This window comes from Canis lupus, chromosome 19 (genome assembly GCF_011100685.1).
Source record: "Canis lupus familiaris isolate Mischka breed German Shepherd chromosome 19, alternate assembly UU_Cfam_GSD_1.0, whole genome shotgun sequence".
Classification (NCBI taxonomy): Eukaryota; Metazoa; Chordata; class Mammalia; order Carnivora; family Canidae; genus Canis; species Canis lupus.
The window spans coordinates 54519972-54540151 of NC_049240.1; the positions used below are offsets into that span (position 1 = coordinate 54519972).

A 20180-nucleotide genomic window follows, 5' to 3' on the forward strand; every position below is an offset into this window, starting at 1 on the left:
TATAACGTGACCCTGCCATTTGTTCATCCAAGGTGGCACTGAGCTCTTCATCACTTGAATCTGGGATTCACTGTGAGTCACTGTACCTAGCACAGCGTGGTGGCAGTGGGGAACAAGTGTCCCTGGCGCCCGGGCCTTTCCTCTCTTGAGACACCGTCCAGAGTGGACGAGCTGGCCTCTCCAGGCCCAGCCACCCGGCCTGAGCAGCCTGGGCCCCCTCCCAGCCAGGTCATCCTCAAGGCTGGGAAGCTGCTCTTTGTTAATTCTAAGAGTAGCCCTTCACGGGTCTGGCAGCTTCTACTCCAGCCTCTTGGAACCCTCTACTGTGCCGTGAGATGTACAGACCACACAGAAAAGGCCACATACAGGGGTTCCCGTCTATACAACAGTCAGCGGCCTAGCCTACAGCTGTCATCAGGGCCAGCTATGGGACTGAGCCATCCTGGATGTCCTGGCCCACGTGGGCTTCAGTTGCCTGCCAACAGCCCATGGCACAGAGGATCCATTCAGCTGTGCCTAGTCAGTTCACAGAAACATGAGCAAAAAAAAATTTTTTTTTAAAAAGGGTGATTTTTGTTTTAAGCCACTAAGTTTTAAGGTGATTGCTACATAGGAATAGATACCTATTCCTCAGGGTTCACTATATCAAGTAAGAAAGAGCCCCAGATGAGAGGGGCTGCAACGCCATTCTGGTACCTTTTTTTTTTTTTTTTTTTAATGATAGTCACACAGAGAGAGAAGCAGAGACACAGGCAGAGGGAGAAGCAGACTCCATGCACCGGGAGCCTGACGTGGGACTCGATCCCGGGGTCTCCAGGATCGTGCCCTGGGCCAAAGGCAGGCGCCAAACCGCTGCGCCACCCACGGATCCCCCATTCTGGTACTTACATCGCTGACTTCATCTTTGACCTTTCGGACATGCAGCAACATGGGTGTGTCGTGGATTGTTGTGTAGCCTCTGGGTTTGGCCTTGTTGTATTCCAATTTGTAAAGTATCTGAGGGAGAAGTAAAAGCAGAAGGAGACAATATTGTGCATCTCAACTTATAATATGATGTAATTTAAAATATAAATGCAAAGATTTTTGTATGTTTCTGAGTGTGCATAAAGGAAAGAAAATTCCATAAAGTCTAAATTGGGGTGTCTTCCACTTTAGTTGGAATAATTCTTTATTATAAGAGTCGTGAGGACAGCAGGATATTTTATAACCCTGCCTCCCTCCCACTAAATGGCTGTAGAATCTTCCAGACATTGTGACAGTCAAAAATGTCCCTCCACATTTCTTTTTTTTTTTTTTTTTTTAAAGATTTTATTTATTCATTTATGGTAGACACACAGAGGGAGAGAGGCAGAGACACAGGCAGAGGGAGAAGCAGGCTCCATGCACCGGGAGCCCGATGTGGGATTCGATCCGGGGTCTCCAGGATCACGCCCTGGGCCAAAGGCAGGCGCCAAACCGCTGCGCCACCCAGGGATCCCTGTCCCTCCACATTTCCAAATGCTCCCTGAGTTTGAGAATCCATTCAGTGTTTCTTGCACTTACATCACTAATTTGTTTGTTGACTTTTGTAGTACGCAGGTGTTCTGGAGTATCCACAATTGAGGTAAATTTGTCCTTTGATTTTTCATAATTTTTCCTGTACTTGATCTAAATTGTAGAAGAGAAGAACAAGTTAACTTGAAGTAGAATAGAGGGCTTTAAGGAATCTAATTTTCTCAAGAGAGACCCACAGCAAACAGCAGGACTATTAGATAAGCCACACATGTGGGGCATGTTGTCATATTTTCTCTTTTAATCCTAACAAATGCTTAATATAAAACTGTATTCAATAGCAATAGTGTAATGGAGTGGGCAAACAATGATCATAAATTATATTTTCCATACTTGTCTATATCAGAAGCTCAGGCCCAGAGAGGTTAAGAAAACTAAGGGACACATATAGAAAGAATGAATCCCAGAGCCAGAGCCCGACTCTTGTTCTCTGGACTCCAACAGGGAATGATTCACTTATAATATGCTGCAAATATGTATAATGGCTTAAGGTTGTATCCATGTCGAAGATGAAACAGATATATGATGAAAAATGAGTATATATGGTTTAAAGTATTTATCATTTTAAAAAGACATTCATTTTTGCAATTTCTAAGACATGAGCTTTTCATGCACACAAGCTGTTTCAAGCATTACAGATACGAGAGCGCAACGAAATTTCATGCACAACTATTTGATAATCAAATCAGGACAAAGGAACTAGTTCAGGCAAACAAGATGTTCTTAAGGAGACCTCAGCCCCTCATTTCATGTGTTGATTTAGCATCAAAAAAGTGATAAAATGAGGTTTTAATACAAAAGATCAAAAACTTTTTTCACATGGGAACTACGGCATTTTATTGACATTTGGTAAATTAGGCAATTATCACTGTTTTTTTGTTGTTGTTGCGTCAAATATTCCCTTCAGCATGTGATGCAAAAGTGCTGGTGTGTCCTTCAACTGACCTTGTAGGAAGGCAATGTCACCAGCAACATCACCAGCAAGTGGTATGAGGACAGATATGCTGGAAATAACCTAGCAAATTAGCACCAAACTCAAAAGGGGCCATAAATAAGTCCCATATTTGAAGAGCTGCCCTGAGACCCCACCCTATTGGTACACTGGTAGTGATCGCTGATATTAAATGAAAACATTATTCAGATATTTTAGATGCCGTTAAACTTACCTAAGATCCTCAATCTGTAAGGTCTCCATTTCTTTGCAGTAAATATTTAAAAAATTAAAATTAACGGTACACCAATTAGGAGATAAAGTTTGAAACAGTCTTACTAGGACTTGCTAGATGATGTACAGATGACAGCTGCTGCATCACCACACAGGGCCCCAGCTAGAGTTCATTTATAAGGAATGAATGTTTATGCAGCTTTATCTTGTGAAACCAGTTCAGGCAGGGAGCAGGGAAGGAAATCAAGGAAAGCCTAAGAGTGAGCGCCCTCGAGGCTTCTCAATCTCTCTTTCACATCGTCTCAGACATTACCTGGCTCCACATGTGTGTGTTGTAGAGGGCAGTCAACAAATCTGGACGCAGAATTTCATTACATCCTTGTTTCAGAAGCATCTTGGCACTAGATTTATATTTTCTCTGTTCATGCAAAGAGCAGTGAAGCACAGAAGAGACTTAGGAAGACAGAAGAGGACATGGCTCTATATCCCCATCACTTCTGAGTGAAGAGATGTAGGCACACACACTCTGTGTACTCAAATATACACACGGGTGAAGACACTAAATATGTTAGAGCACAACGCAGAATGACCGCGATGCTCGTGGCTGAGCAACCATAACCCGGTGAACGGGGACCCGTAGAGCTGGTCCCACAACACTGCCTTCCAGGGAAGAAGACATCACTGGAGTGGAGAAGACACCAAGCAGTTCTGTCTTCCTTCCTCCCATTAACTTGTGTCTTGGTTTCGTGTTTGCAACCCAATGTGCAGTTTCCAATTAGACCCTCGAGAAAAATAAAGGGTGGGAGGACCGGCTACCATGACTTTTCAGCATAGTCAAATGCTTTTTATCTTCACCGCCGCACATGTGAGGACACAGAGCATGCACTGGCACACTCAAACAGCTCGTGGGCTCTTTGGGTGGCTAGACAGATACTTTGAAACGGAACATCCCAATATCATAGGCAGAACCTATGACATCCTTGCGGCAGACGGAACGACATCTCATGAGAAATCTGGAGCACAGTCCTGCCTGGGCTGTCCAGCCAGCCCCATCACAGTACCTGACTGATCTGGTCGCCTGCGATCTTAGCCAGCAGATGTCTAGGCTCATCGACTACCAGGTGGTATTTATCTTTCCGCTGCTCATAATCAGCTCTGTATTTTTTCTGCTCAAACATCATATCAAATTATAGCAAGAGTACAACTTCAAGGCTACACAGAAATGTCCCAAGATAAACACTCCAGAGAGCCAGAAACAGGTCATTTCTAAGGGTGGGCTTCCAAAGCATCCAGGGTAGTAATACAGAGGTAAAGAGAGTCAAGTGAAGCTCAGCCTTCTGGAGAAGGCTGGGGCTTGGGCTAGATCTGATTGACGACACCAAAATTGGACTATCTTGTGTTTACGCATCTTCTATCTTTAAATGTGATGCCACTGACAATATTAGGCTTTATGGTATCTTAAATAAGGCACTGATAAGCTACAGGTTTACTGTCTAAAGCTGTGAGACTCAAAAAGCATATTCATGGGCAAATTCTAGCAGTCTTCTAATGGTAGTGAATTTGATTATAAAAGATCCTGGAAATCCTTTGCAAATTATTAAAACAGTAACAAAATATATCAAGATTGTCTTCCTAGGAAGCTGACAGTAATTCTTTAGTCATCCCGTGTGAAAATCGACTGAAAATGAACTAAATCAAATTTTAAAATAACAAAAACAAAAAATTCATATATTGAAATAAATATACTGTGGCTACATTTTTACTTTTAGAAACATTTTGCTAGTTTTCTAACATTGCTTTTTGACTTACATAAATTCATGGAAAATCCAAGGATAGGAAATTAAATATAAAGCCATCCAAAAGTAAGTTAATTCATAGCTTGCTCATTTTGGCCATTTTAAGCTGAATTTAAATTATTGCAACAGTTCCAGGAAAGACTGGATAAGAACATAAGAGATATTTTGGGTGCAAATGGATACTTCTCTGCACCGATGTATGAGGAACAGTGGCAATATATGTGAAAGCACGAATCACTGCTCTCCCCTTTGGGCTGGCCCTTCCAACCACCGCCATTTCTGGGCCTCCCTAAGGGATGCCAAATTAACCTTGAGCTTCTGGGTCTTCCAACCCTACACAATATCACGTTTAAGGGAGTTCAGCTGATAAAAATCAACAAAATCCTTGACCTTCCTCCTCTCGCCACCCAAATGGCTGTGCTATCCTATGTCAGTACAAAGAGAGGCAATGACGACAGTGGGGCCCTCACATCACTCTGGACAGTCTCTTCACTCTGCTTTTGGTAGAGCCCATCAAATGGTGACATTATAAGCGGCTTTCCAAATCTTTATCTTGAATCAACGTTTAAATCGACTCTCCTGTCATTTCATATATTGAGTTTGAATCAAACAACTTCATAGACTTCTTAAGGGAACCTAATAGGCTTAGCTGGATCAAGTCATACATACCTCATTCATCAACTGCGTTGCATACTTGAAATGCTTATTGATTGGACAATCTGCGACATACTTGAAATCTGACTTCGTCCTTTCAAATACCTCTTTATACTTATACTAGAGAAAACAGAACATGGTTACTTGAGAGCAGGCTGGGATTACCTTTAGAATGAGACGTCATTTATCCTATATACAACTGAGATAATTTACTCATGGAGGCTAACAAGTAATGACTGAACATTTACTTTGTCTCCCAAGGCAGTGGAAAGTATACCCATGTGGATACCTAAAAACTAGCCCGCAGTATGTACTTTGTTGAACAGATGTCAACTAGATCCATCTTCCATACTAGGCAAAAACACAAATCCATTTCTTCTTTGTTTCTATATATTATAAGGGTTATTATTTTATTTTGTTTTATTCCATGTGAACTTGAAGGCATTTTTAATCCATTAATTTGAAATAACTTTCCAGTAATTAGATAATCATATTTTAAAGCAGAGGTGAGCTAACATCTAAACCACTGTTTTGAAATGACTCCATGATCCTTTTTTTTTTTTTTTTTTTTTTTTTTTACAATTTTAGGGGATTGTAGCAAAGACTATGTAACAGAATGAATGTGGGCCACGAGTCTAAAATATCTACTATCTGGCACTTCTCAGAAAAATTTGTTGACACCTATTTCAAACTCAAGGGAAGCTCATCCAGCTGCTTTACTTTGTAAATAGGAAAATGAGGCCATAAAAAACAGTTATTTGCCTCAAGTCACACATCAAGTTTGTGGACTAAAATCATCCCACTATGTATGTTACCATGTCAACTTTAACAAAGTTAGTCGCCCAGAGACATAGTAAGGAAGAAATTCTGGAAGAGCCATTAGAGTTATGGCTATGGTAGCAAATACTAAGAGGACTTTTTATCATACTCAAATTATATAAATAAATGACTACAGTCGGTGAAGACAGTACTAAGAAACTTCCTAAGTAAACAGTTCAGTACATACTCCAACTACAAGGTCTAGATGCTAGGATAGAGATGGGTACATGAAAAGCCATTTCGTGAGTACTAATTCTCTCTGTGGGCACTGGAATATGTTAAATGCAGGTAGTTCTTATTCTTGAAGTAAATATACCTTGCTGTAGAGAGTCTTGTTCTTTTCAGCCAGAGTGAAGTCAGGGGTATCATAGGCATAGCAACCAATGCCCCTAAGCCAGGTCAAATCTTCTTTATATTTTACCTGGGAGAAGAAGATCATCAAAGAATTTTAAGAACCTATCTCTAAATAGTAGTAGGTTAAGATCAATACAAGCAGAACAAATAGCAGCTCTGACTACTGAAGTATAAAGAATTCTAAAGTATTAAAACAATCATTTAAGAGAAGTTTCCAGGAATACTGATTTCTGTTCATTTTATGGTGTATTGTTGTATCGTACATGGAAATTTTAATTTTTAATACTAATTAAAGCAATTCAATTTTAACAGGCATATTTTTCCCAGAAAGTGTATTAGCTCAGCAGCTATATTTTCATACAGAGAGCGAAATTTTGAAATGAGCATTGATTTCCTAGAGGAAGTGGATCAGTTCTAGTCCCATACTATGGTATCATACATTTGGAAGAAAAATTAGGTTTATAAATTTGAATATATTTTTCTCTCCCCCAAGTTAAATCTCAGTTAGCAGTGATTTTTGGGATTTTTTTTTTTTCTTGGGATTTAAACATCCATACAGAAGATCTAAAATCTGGCCAAGTGTTTAATCAGTTTTTATGCAGTGTTTGATTTCATACGTCATATGGGAATATGAATTTATATGTAAAAACAGAAAGTTTTGAGACTCACATCACTGACTGCATCAGTAACTGCCCGATGGTGGAAATGCTCTGGGCGATCAGGAATGGACAGCCAGATTCCCAACTGACTCATATAGTTCTCCTTGTATTTCACCTGTGGTAAAAACACAAAGGCAGCTATAAAGTCTTACCCAAGTTTGACATAACAAAGCCTACTTTTCTCTAGAGTTTTAAGAAACGGAGACTACTTAAAAAGAGAGAGAGAGAGAGAGAGAGAGAGAGAGAGAGAGAAGATGGTAGGTTATTAGGCCCTACACAACTGGAAATACATAGAGACATACTTTACTAATGTCATCTGTGACTTTGCGATGATAAACAATGTCGAGAGCATCCTTCACAGTGTGATATTTTCCTTTGGTCTTTTGAAATGTTTCTTTGTAGCGTAGCTGGAAAGAGAAACAGCACATTGATTATGAAAATCCATCAAGTTAAATAATTGAGTTCTTTTAAGCTTGAACTCTAGAGTCTTCTCTCTTAGGTTTTCCCATGAATAAATTTAGGAGAGATTAAACAGCTCATTTTTCATATCCTGGAAGAGAAGAAGGACATTAGGAGACAACTAGCGAAATCTGAATATAGAGTTTACTTAATAATTATGTATCAATATGGATTCCCTCATGACAAATATACCATGGAAATGTAATGTGTTAACAATAGGGGAAAATGGATATAGGGTATATGGAAACTCTCTGTACTATCTTTGCAACTTTTCTGTAAATCTAAAACTACTTAAAATAAGAAGCTTATTTAAATCTCAAGCAAGCAGGGGCACCTGGGTGGCTCAGTGGTTGAGCGTCTGACTTTGGCTCAGGACGTGATCCCACAGTCCTGGGATCCAGTCCCACATTAGTCTTCACACAAGGCGCCTGCTTCTCCCTCTGCCTGTGTCTCTGCCTCTCTCATGAATAAATAAATAAAATCCTTAAAATAAATAAATAGATAAAACTCAAGCAAATGAAAAGCTAATTAGGAGGAGGAAAAAAGTAAACTATCTTGTTGAGCTCAAGACTTATTAATGTACAAGAGGAGAAAGATTTAATTTCTAACTCCAAGTATCAAAATGCCTTCTCCATGAGGCAGTCCTGAAATTTTATTTTATAATCTTGATCTTTGTGGTATTTCAAGAGATAACATCTCTTAACTTTAATCTAAGAATATCACAGAAGATTCATCCCATTTACACAAGATGAGTACTTCTCTGAGCAGTCTGTTTTCAGCCTCAAGTCTTTTGGGTAGCTAAGCCAACCCATAATTAAAGTGGTCTTTTCTCTGACATCATAACTTTAGTTTTCACATGAATAATCTCATAAAATTGCTTAGCTCCACTTGGGGGGACAGCCACCGTAGAAAAGCCAAACTTAATGCCAGACACCACCCTTGTTACACTGGACTATTTTAAAGGTTAGAGTTATCAGCACTGGTAGGGGAGAGGCCTAGGAGTAGGGCTGTCCATTGGGGTGTAATGAGCCCTGGGGCCAATTTCACTGTGTGACCACCCCAGAGAGGGGTGATGTAGAGAAGGCTTGTTCAAATTACTATTCAACAGTAGCCTTGAAGTGATAAAGATTGGGGATGTCACAAGAAGACTAAAAATATCCTAGGGGATGGACTTTGAGGGTAGTATACAACTCTCTCAGCTTATATTTTAAGCAAAATGGTCTGCCCCTGGCCCCCAACAGTAGGAAACCAGTGTCTTGGTGTGTTGGTACAGTGCAGCACTGAGCAGCACACATGCGCATTATACATTTAGGAAAGAGCATGCTAACTACCTTGGATGTTTCGGGAGATGCCAGCACTATGTGCTCAGCCCATTGGATCTCACACCACTAGACACCAGGGGTGGGATCTACATATCTCACAGGGTCAGGGGATAAGGTGCTAGTCCAACTAGCAGACTCCTTTCAGCTCCAAATGAAAATTATGGAACTGAGATGCTATTTGAATTCTGCTGTTTCAATTCACATTTCTCTTTAGAGATCACTATAATGACTTTAAGATGCCTTGAAATCCTAGAGCAGTGTTCTTAAATTGGGGGGTTATGAGACATTGATTTGGCTTTTGGCTGAGTTTAAGTCCCAGTGTGCAGCCAGTCCTCTAGGGATTCCAGTTCTGGTAATGGGTGTAGTGCATCTGCAGGTGGGCTCTGAACTGCTAAGGTGGGCTAAGAACTGATTGCCTACCCTGAACTGATTAATTTCACATGTTTTTAAAGATATTATTTATTTGAGAGAACAGAGAGAGAGAGAGAGAGAGAGCTTGAGCAGAGGGAGAGAGAGAGAAGTAGACTCCCCACTGAGCAGGAAGCCTGACTCAGGGCTTGATGACCTATGAAATTATGACCTGAGCCACACAGGCTCCTCTAGTTTCATATCTTTACTAACAGGTAATCTCATTATCATTAAAAGCCAGATGCATCCTTGATCATGTGTTATGGGAGATGAAAGCCTGTCCCCTCCTGATTCTAACCAATGTGTCATTCTCATGATTTAGGTGGTCAAGAGAAGAAAGGAAACAAACATTTTCTGAGTGTCCACTAGGAGCCCAGCACTGTGCCAGGAATGTTATATATTTTATCTTGTTCCATCTAATTGAATTATCGTAATTCTTATCCACAGTCCACATATAAGAAAACAGAGTCTCAGAGATATTAAATAAATTGTATAGTGTCATAGTGGGCAGGTGACAATAACAGGATTTGAAACCATGTTTGGCTGACTCCAAGACCATGACTTTATGGATAAGTAGCAATTACTTCTCAAGTATCCCTAGCAAATGCTACCAAGGAATTATAAGAAGGGGTCATAGTTTTGTTAAGAGGACCCATGAGAAAAACAACAGGCTTTTAGCATCGCTTAGCATTATTCTTGGCTCCTGTGCCTGACTGATACTGTTGGTGCCTTTTGTTATTTCAGTGTTGTTGTTTTCACGATCCATGTTGTGGACCAGGTCGTTGAACTGTGGAGGACTGTAATATCTTTTGTTTCTTACGTACTACAACCTCGGCTGTCCCTATCACAACAGAAGAAAGAGAAAAGGGGTGCATACATCACTGGCGTTCCAGTAAGCCTTCTTGGCTCTGATGAGGACTGGCGTGTCTGGAATGGGAGTATACTTGTCCTTCATTTTTTCATATTGAATCTTGTACTTTGTCTAAGAAATAAAGACAGAAAAAAGAAACAAACTTAAGTTCAATGTCTTCATTCCTCCCAATTCACAACCAGGAATTTATTTATTCATAGGAATAAATGTCACTTGTCGTAGCCTGGGGACATAGTATATCGGGCTCGATACCAAAATAGCTTAACCTGTGTTTTGATGCTGCTGAGCATAATAATAGAAATGAGCTCTCTGAGCAGCAAGGGAAGTTTTTAAGGAAAGACTTTTTCTTCTTCTTTTTTAATGATTTAGTTTAAGAGAGTGTGTATGCAGAAAGGGGCAGAGGGAGAGAAACAGAATCTCAAGTAGATTCCCTGTGAGCCTGACATAAGGCTTGCTCACATGACCCTGAGATCATGATCTGAGCTGAATTCAAGAGCTGGCCATTTAACTAACTGAGCCACCTGGGCACACCAATATTTTTTTTCTTTAACCCAGTGTACCTTGGTGCCAAATTCCCAACTTACCTCACTGACCATATCCTTTACGTCTTTAGCATGTTTCAGGGCTTTGGTCTGGTTCCCAGCATGATGGTGGGGTCTCTCTTTGGTGGCAAGTTCAACATAAAGATACTAAATGATCAGAGAATAGGGATCAGATGTTATAGAGACAAAACATTTATTATTTAGAATTCAGTCATTTTCATTCATTTCTAACCCTTAAATCGGAGTGTCTACTTGTCTTTGTCCTGCTTTTTTATTTATGATATGTATTTCTTTTCATTTGTTTCTGTTTCACATTTGGAAACACACATACACACCCGAGTTACCCAATACCCTCACTGTTGAGTGTGGCCTGATCTAAATCCACGTGATAAAGAATGCCGATGGAAGAATGAGAGGATTCTAACAAAGCTCTCAACACATTTCCCCCCCTTTTTTGTCTGAATGCATAAAAGTGGTCATGAACAATACATAGGTCCTACGGAAGGAATCAAGCAGTTCGGTTCACAGACCATTCATCCAATGACGAAAGTTCGTAGACAATTTAGAAAAATAGACATGGTATTGCTTGCTTAGGTAAAACACAGCCACAGTTATGATGGCCCAAAAGAGAACTGCTTGCAGTTAAGGGCCATGAGGCTGCGTCAAGGACAACCAAGTGTGAGAATCTGTTGCTGGGCTGGAGTGGGCAAGTATACATAACCACCCACTGTGATGCCAGCGCTGCAGGTTTGTGAGGCTCTGTTGATGAATCTCACCTGACTCTGAAGCTTCTGCCCTCGCTTGGCTCTTAAAAGATCAGGAGTATCAGGAACTGAGGTGAAGATTGACTTCTGCTTTTTGCCTGCAGCTCTGTACACCAGCTGGACATAAAATAGTCATTATCATTATTTCTGCTTTATTGGCACGTTATGGTCTCTGCTGAGAGATGCCTTTACGCTTCATAAAGAAATCAGGGCTTGTCCCACTGCAGCAGTCTTGGCTTCTGCTCAATAAACCAATAATGCATTTTCCTCCTTAGCCCTCCTTTTCTTTTTCCTTTGTATCAAACTAAGACATTGTGTAGCTTGTCCACAATTCAAGCCTCCTACTGTGTTCTTGGGTCCTCCTCTCACTTGTTCCATTCTAGGAGCCTCTGCCAGCAATTATACGTTTCCCCTCTACATCTTCAACCTTCCTGTTTCTTCAGTCCTTCATCTGCAAACAAATTTTGCTCCCTTCCTTCACTAAGCCTTTTCTAATCTCTACCAATGATTTTCTTTCTACCTTTCACAGCCAAGCCGACTATGTATTTCTTCTTTTTCTCTTTAATTAATTCTCAAGGTAACAGTTTGGCTTCCACACAACCACACCAATGAAGTCACTCTCCTTAGGACCGCCAAAAACTTCACAATGGCCAAATGCAAGAATGGTTCTCTGTAGCAACTGAAACTGCTCGGCTGTTTCATTCCTGGAAATGTTCTTCCCTGCTTCCCATCCTGGTGCTCTCTCCTAAGTGGCCTTTCTAGGCACTCCTCCAATCTATGGTTCTACCCTTCCCCAAGGTTGCTACTAGCTGGAGTCAGGGTTGGCTTCTTTTACCCTATATGTCCTCCTTGGGTAATCTCGTCTGTTCCTATGACCTCAATCATTAATTTGAGATGGAGGATTTCCAAATGTATATATCCAGTGTTTCTCCTAAGTCAGACCCACATTTTCAACAATGTTCTGAACTTAACTATGTTAATTGCAGAATTTTTTATACTATCTCCATCTCCAGCCCAAATCTGCTTCTTTATCTATTTTCTCTACTTTGCTAAATGACTCCTTGATCTCCTTGTCATGCAGGCCAGACACTTGGGGGAGTCATCCTAGACATTTCCCTAATTCCCACAACAAATGATCATGAATTCTGGGCTCCTAACTTTGTGACAGCCTTTAAGTCTGACCCACCTTCTCCTTTTTTGAAGATACTGCCTTAGTTCAGCCTCCTATATAATTTCTTCTCAACACATCTTCAAGAGCCTCCTAAAACACCTCCTCCATTGTACCATTCATTCATCTTTCACAAGTATGAGAAGATTTTCTTAAAGCTCAGATCTAATCGTATCTTAATGCTTAGAAATAATTCTAATTCCACATGAGAAAGGTCATATGATATTTGTCTTTTTCTGTCTGCATATTTCACATTGCATAATGTGACTCACATTGCCCTTGAGGTCCATTCAAGTTGTCACAAAGGGCAAACTTTTATTCATTCTGATATTTGTGGCTGCCACCAATAGGACACTTCTTGGTCACTTGGCTCTGAAGGTCAAGGGAGCTTGTGCTCCTGATCCCATGAGACTCTTATAACAAAGAACACCCAGAAAGGAGCTCATAGCCCCGTCTGGAAGTCTGATTTTTAAAATTGTAACCAGGAGACACTCCTGGTGGTAGGCTGGTAGGGCTTACTCTTGTGGGTCTCATAAGACTGTAACCAATGGAGAAAGAGTTCTTAAATATCAACCACTCCCAGGACATAGCAAAAGACAACAGACTCAGGAGCTCAGTCTTTCTGTAAAGGAGGCTTGTTAGCTAATCATTGTGACTGCAGCTTGAAGGGCAGGCTTCTAATTAAAAATGCATCTTGGGGCTGACTATAATAATCCTTTTCAGAGAATTTAGAGGGCATATTCTATCTTCGTCTTTAACCCTCTGCTGTGCTTCAGAGTGCCAATATATCCTGGAAGGAAGCTTTATACACACCTGGTCCTTGGTTTTTGCAGCTGCCAAAGGGGATACCCCTTGACTGACTGCCACTGGTAGCCTGGGGGGCTTGTATTCCTGGGTTCCACAGGACTATGGCAATTGGAAGGACAGTTCTTAGTAGGCTTCCACCCCAAAGGCACTGCACAGACAGCAGACTGGGGCATATTCCCAGTCTTTCTGAGAAGGAGGCCTCTTTTCTTGTCCTAGATCTTTGGCCTGAGGGGTAAGGCCTTAGGTCTGACACACATCTAGTGGTCTATAGAGCTGCTAACAAGGAACATAGGTTGTAGATGTCATCTTGGTGCTCTAACTTTGCCTTGCTCCAGCTTGCTGGTTTCACCCAGAAAAGAACTTTTACACTTGTTTGGAGTCCTGATTTCTATGACTTCCAGCCAGAGGACACCTCCAGATTGCCTGGTTCTGGTGATCAGCAGGTTTTATGCTTGTAGTGCCTTATGATTGTATTTGCATACATTTAAAAGCTGATGCCTGAGGGTTTGGCCTCCAGTCAGCCCAAATGTAGGTGCTGAGATCCTCCCTTTTGGTACACTGCATGGTCTTGGCAAATCCTCGACTATTCGGAGCTATTAAAAATATAACAGGTTGCTTACACAAGCATGAAGGTTTGAATGACAACCAACAGATGAGACAGGGTTGAACAACAAGCTCCACCTCCTTCATGAAGCCATTCCTTCAAGACTGGAAAGATGGTTGTTTCATTTATTGTATAGAAATTAACACAGAGAGTCAAGCAAAATGAAGAAACAGAGGAATATGTTCCAAATGAAAGAACAAGATAAAACTCAGGGAAAAAACCTTAATAAAATGGAGATGGTTTACTTGATAAAGAGTTTAAGGTAATAGTAATAAAGATACTCACCAAACTGGAAATAAGAATGAACGAACGCAGTGAGAATGTCAACAAAAAGATGGAAAATATAAAATTGAAGTCACAAAGCTGAAGAATACAAAAACTGAGCTGAAAAATACACTAGAGGGTTTCAACAGAAAATTAGATAAAGCAGAAGAAAGGATCAATTAACCTGAAGATAAAACAGTGGAGCTCACCTAATCAGAGCAGCAAAAGAGAAAAGAATGAAAAAAAAAAGTGAAGATAGCCTTAGAAACTTGTGGGATAGCATCAAATGGACTAACATTTGCATCATAGGGCTTCCCAAAGAAAAAGAGAAAGGGATAGAAATCTTATTTGAAAAAATAATGGCTGAAATACTAATTTCCCTAACCAGGAGAAGAAAACAGACATCCAGATCTAGGAAGCACAGTGAGTTCCAAATTAGGGGATCCCAAAGAAATCAACACCAAGACACATACTAATTACAATGTTAAAAGTTAAAGACATGAAGAAACCATTAAAAGTACCCTCCCAAAAAAACTTGTTACATACAATAGAACACCCCCCCCACCCCCTAAGAGTATCAGCTATTTTGCAGCAGAAACTTTGCAGACCAGAGGTAGTAATATAACACATTCGAAGGGCTGAAAGGAAAAACTTCTGACCAAGACTCCTCTACTTGGCAAAGTTATCATTCAGAAGTGAGGGAGAGAGAGAGTTTTCTAAACAAGCAAAAGCAAAAGGACTTTATCACCATTAATGCAGCCTTACAAAGGATGTTAAAAAAAAAAAAATAAAGGCAAAAAACCCCCAGGAGATGCTAAAGAGATTTCTTTAAATTGAAAAGAAAGGGTGCTAATTAGTGATAAGAACACACATGAAGAATAAATCTCACTGGAAAGGTGAATATGTGGTAAAAGTGAATTAAGGTAAAAGACAAAAATAACTGATTACAATTAAGTAAGGGATACACAAAATAAAAACATGTAAAATGTGACATCAAAAACGTAAAACATTGGGGGAAATAATGTTGAGCTTTACAATGGGATCAAACTTAAGTTGTTATCAATTTAAAATAGGCTGTTATAGAAGTTGCTTCACGATAACCATAAAGCAAAAACCTATAGGAAATATACAAAAGATGAAAAGAAAGAAATACAAGCATACCAGTAAAATAAATCAAACCAGAAAGGAAGAGAGCAAGAGGGGAAGAAAGGAAGAGATAAAGGCTATACAAACAGCCAGAAAACAATAAAATAGCACTAAGAATATACATATCAATAACTACTTAAAATGTAAATATACTAAATTCCCCAATCAAAAGAGTGGCCAAATGGATTAAAGAACAAAACCTACTAGGGCACCTGGGTAGCAAAGTCAGTTAATCATCTGACTTTTGGTTTAGCTCAGGTCATGATTTGGGGTTGTGGGATTGAGCCCCGAGTCAGGTTCCATGCTTGGCCCAGAAACTGCTTGAGATTCTCCTCTCCCTCTGCCCCTCCTGCTCCTGCTTGTTTGCTCTTTCTCTAAAATAGGTGAATAAATCTTTAAAAAATAAAAAATAAAAAATAAGACCTATCTATACACTGCTTACAAGAGACTCACTTTATATATAAGGACACACAGAGACTAGAAGTGAAGGGATATAAAAAGATACTTCATGCAAATGAAAACCAAAAGAAAGGTGGAGGAGTAGCTATACTTATATGGACAAAATAGACTTTAGTACAAGACAAAGATGGGCATTATATAGTGATAAAGGAGCCAATTCAACAAAAGATATAACATTTATAAATATGCACCCAACACAGAAGCACCTAGATACATAAATCAAATATTAACAGACCTAGGCAGAGAAATAGCAATACAATAATAGCTGGAGACTTTAATATCATTGCACTTATGTCAATGCATAGATTATCCAGACAGAAAAATCAACATAGAAACATTGGCCATAGAGTAGACCAGATACTTACAGAACATTCCATCTAAAAGCATCAGAATACACATTCTTTTCAAGTGTATGTGGAACATTTTCCAAGACAGATTGTATGTTAGGCATAAAACAAGACTCAATAAATTTAAGAGGCCTGAAATCCTATCATGCATCTTTTCCAATCATAGTGAGATAAAACTAGAAATTAATTACATGAAGAATATTGGGAAATTCACAAATATGTGGAGATTAAATAGTATGATACTGAACAACAATGGGTCAAAGAAGAAATCAAAAGAAAAATAAAAAAGTAATCTTGAGACAAATGAAAATGTAACATACCAAAACTTATGGGATGTGCACTTCTAAGGTGAAAGTTTATAACAATGCCTACCTCAAAAAACAAGAAAATTTTCAAAAAACAGCCCAACTTTACACCTAAAGGAACTTGAGAAAGAAGAATAAATAAGCCCAAAGTTATTGAAAGGAAGGAAATAAAGGTCAGGGAAGAAGTAAAATACAAACTAAAAATACAATGGAAAAGATTGATGAAAGAGCTGGTTCTTTGAAAAGATAAACAAAATTGACAAACCTAGACCTAGACTCACCAACAAAAAGAGAACTCAAAATCAGAAATAAAAGAGGAGATGTAATAATTGATACCACAGAAACAAAGTATCAAAGAGATTCCTATAAACAATTATGTGCTAAACAAACTGGACAACTTGGAAGAAAAAGATAAATTCCTAGAGGCATACAACATGCCAACACTGAATTTTTTTTTAAAGATTTATTTATTCATGAGAGACAGAGGGGTGGGCAGAGACACAGGCAAAGGGAGAAGCAGGCTCCATGCAGGGAGCCCGACGTGGGACTCAATCCCGGGTTTCCAGGATCACGCCCTGGGCTGAAGTCAGGTGCTAAACTGCTGAGCCACCAGGCTGCCCATGTCAACACTGAATTATGGTGAAACAGAAAATCTAAACAGACCAATTACTAGTAAGAAGACTGAATCAATAATCAAAAACCTCCTAACAAACAGGAGTCCAAGATCAGAAGGCTTCATTGCTGAATTCTACCAAACATTCAAAGAATGAATACCAATCCTCTCAAAGTCTTTTAAAAAATAGAGGAGGTGGATCAGTATTTTATCATGCTCACATCATTGTTGCAGTGAGGCAAGTGTGGGAGAAAATGAATTACTAAAGAATAGCTATTCTTCCTCAATGTTGATGCACAAGACACACAAAATCCTAACAGGAATTGGGAAAAGGAGAAATTAAAGTTTTAGATAATTCTGAATCCAAATAGCCAAGAAAAATAGATGTATTTCAGAGACAGCAATAACCATCGCAAGTTACCATATAATGTTTTACCACGTGGTAGCTGGAGGACAGGCGTGCTACTTAAAGCAGTGGTTTCCAACACTGGCTGCATATTAGAATCATTATTAGAATCATTATGGAGCAGCTAAAAGCATGCAGATGCCTTACACACAGAATCAGAAAGTCTGCTGTGAGGCTGGGGAGTCAGAGCCCACTCAAGGGGAGTTTAGAAATATTTCCCAGGTGGTTCTAATATATGGCCAGTGCAGAGAAGCACTTTGCTGAGATACAAGAACCTAGGCATTCCGGGCTAAGTGCTGGTGCCAGGGGAAGTGACACAGGTAAGCTTTCAGCAAAAGCAAATGGGCTCAATTTAGCATTTATAAAAGCTAAGGAACTTATCATCCTCTACCGCTAGCTCACTAGGAGTGTAGGAAGCTGCACACCCCCACCCCCTCATTGCGGGCAACCTTTGGTTTGCCAGGACATCTCTAAGTCTAAGAGCGTATGTGATTCCCAGTTAGCAGCCACTAAAACTATTGAAGATGGGGAGTCAATGAAGTGGCCGGACTGCCAATGTGTGGCTTCGCTCAGTGAAGTCTGATGAAGCTACATGACAAATCGAGTTGAATGAGAATGGCCAACTCATCTATAATAAGAAAACCATTTACATTTGTGGAACGCCCTTATCTTTACAAAGCACATTTAATCCCTGGCTAACATGGACATCTGTTACAGCCAAGGCACTATGGGACATACATCTAAATAAGACGGGGTCCAACCCTCAAGCAACGAGGAACGGAGGGGAGAGCACGAGATCTATACCCAACTAGCTGTGATAGACTGGAAGCCTCAGGGCCAACTGAAAATGAAACAAAATAGTTCAGAATTTGTTCAGTGGGCCGCAGAGCAGGGATCCATTAAAGACTTTTCAAATGGCACCACCAAGGTTAGGGTTTCTGATAGGGATTAAAAGAGCAAGTTTTGAAATAAATTTGGTTTGGAGACCACAACAATAGTGTAACACAGGCCTTTCCAATTTATAAAATCAACTCTCAGCAGCTCCAGTCACAGGTATTCAAGTACCAACATCCTTATCAAAAGGGAACAAAATAAGTAAACTGAGGCAAAATGAGGTCAATTGACTTGCTTAGACACGGTAGCCACTCCATAATTAAATCGGAGGGGAGATTTTTTTTTTTTTTCTGAGTGCAGTTGCCTATAAAACAGTCAGCAGAGGAGTAAGTCACTTGCAGTGACAGGTTCAGCATCCTTACCTCACTCAGATGTGTCTTCAGTTCCTGCACTTTTCTGTATTCTGGAGTGTCAAGCACCACTTTGTATTTATCTCGCATCTTCCTCGCCTTATCAGTGTACAGGTAGTTAGACTTAAAGAAAAAAAACAAACAGAAGCACAAGTTCATCAGTCATTTAAAGAGTTATATTGAGGCTAGTGACGTGACGTATGGAAAGCTGTGTCACGGTAGCTATGTGTCGTGAAGATGTGCACTCACCCAGAGCTTGCGCAGGTGCCGGGAGCGGACCATGTCGGGAGTGTCATACAGGAAGCAGCCCAGTCCCCTGAGGATCTGCAAGTCCTCTTTATATTTAATCTGTGTGGCAGAAACAGAAATATATCTGGCCATGAGTAAATGCAAACCAGGAACCAATAAGATAGAGTAGTGAGACCTTCATGTTGATATAGGTTTCATTTTGGTTGAACATGTCCACCCTATATTCTTAGTTGGCTAGCACTCAAATGAATCACAGATTTTTAAATTTAATCTCTAATACTGAGCTAAGGAAAATACTGCTATTTGTTATTATATTGATGGGAGGAAAGCATGGATTGAACGGAGTGGTCTTTCAGGAGATGGAAACATTTAAGGAGAAACAAACATGGGAGGAGGAAGTTGCCAAGGAGGATGGGAGTGGGGATGAGCAGGAGAAGACACTAAATGGGACCCAGGACGAGACCAGGTCGGGTGAGGGGCTGGTAATGGTTCAGTGTTGAATTTAGAGTGGCGGTCAGCAATTCTTGTAATTCCTAAATGTTCTTCTTACTACTGTTTCCATAGTTGGAGAAATGCGGGGTCCTGTTTCCACACAATTTCACCTCCAAGCTGTACACCCAGTGTAGAAGTACTCAATGCAGAAGGCTGTTCAAAGACCACGGTTGGCTTACATGTGGACAGCCCCTTGGTAAGAGCTTTTTAGAAAGACTCAGATGAGATGCTTACATCACTGGTGATGTCTCCCACGTAGCGGCAATGGATCACTTGGGGTGTGTAAGGCAGTGAGATCATGTGGCCTTGCATCTTGAAGAAGTCTGATTTGTAGATCAACTAAAAAAAGTGCCCCAAAACACAAACATCAGAGACCACATGGCTGACATTCCTCCTGGGGTTCCACGGCCTGCCCTCTCTCTCTTAAGAAAATACTCACCTCACTGACAGCCTCTTGTGTCTTCTTGACTTGGCGGATTTCAGGTGTATCGGGAGTTGTGTGAATCTTGTCTTTCAGTTTGTGGTACAGTTGTCGATACAATCTCTACGTTGGAAGAAAAACCATTGCAGGTATTTAGCATGGGAAGATGAGGGCATCTGTTGACTAATCAATAATCAAATGTTCTACATAAAGAGCCATGAGGAGCAATTAAGGATAAAGAAAGTGACTGAGATTAGGGAAAAAAAAGAAAATGGTACTTATTTTACTTAG

At 40.1% G+C, this 20180-nt stretch overlaps 1 protein-coding gene across 1 annotated transcript in view; it reads right to left on the reverse strand.

Annotated features, from left to right (window-relative positions):
* NEB (nebulin) overlaps positions 1-20180 on the reverse strand; it is a 200311-nt gene that overhangs the window by 38041 nt on the left and 142090 nt on the right. Inside the window, 14 exon segments of the mRNA XM_038565199.1 lie at positions 889-996; positions 1543-1647; positions 3778-3882; positions 5182-5286; positions 6302-6406; positions 7009-7113; positions 7301-7405; positions 10065-10169; positions 10643-10747; positions 11377-11481; positions 18740-18850; positions 18977-19075; positions 19703-19807; positions 19908-20012. Of these exon segments, the coding sequence (XP_038421127.1) occupies positions 889-996; positions 1543-1647; positions 3778-3882; positions 5182-5286; positions 6302-6406; positions 7009-7113; positions 7301-7405; positions 10065-10169; positions 10643-10747; positions 11377-11481; positions 18740-18850; positions 18977-19075; positions 19703-19807; positions 19908-20012 (1473 nt within the window).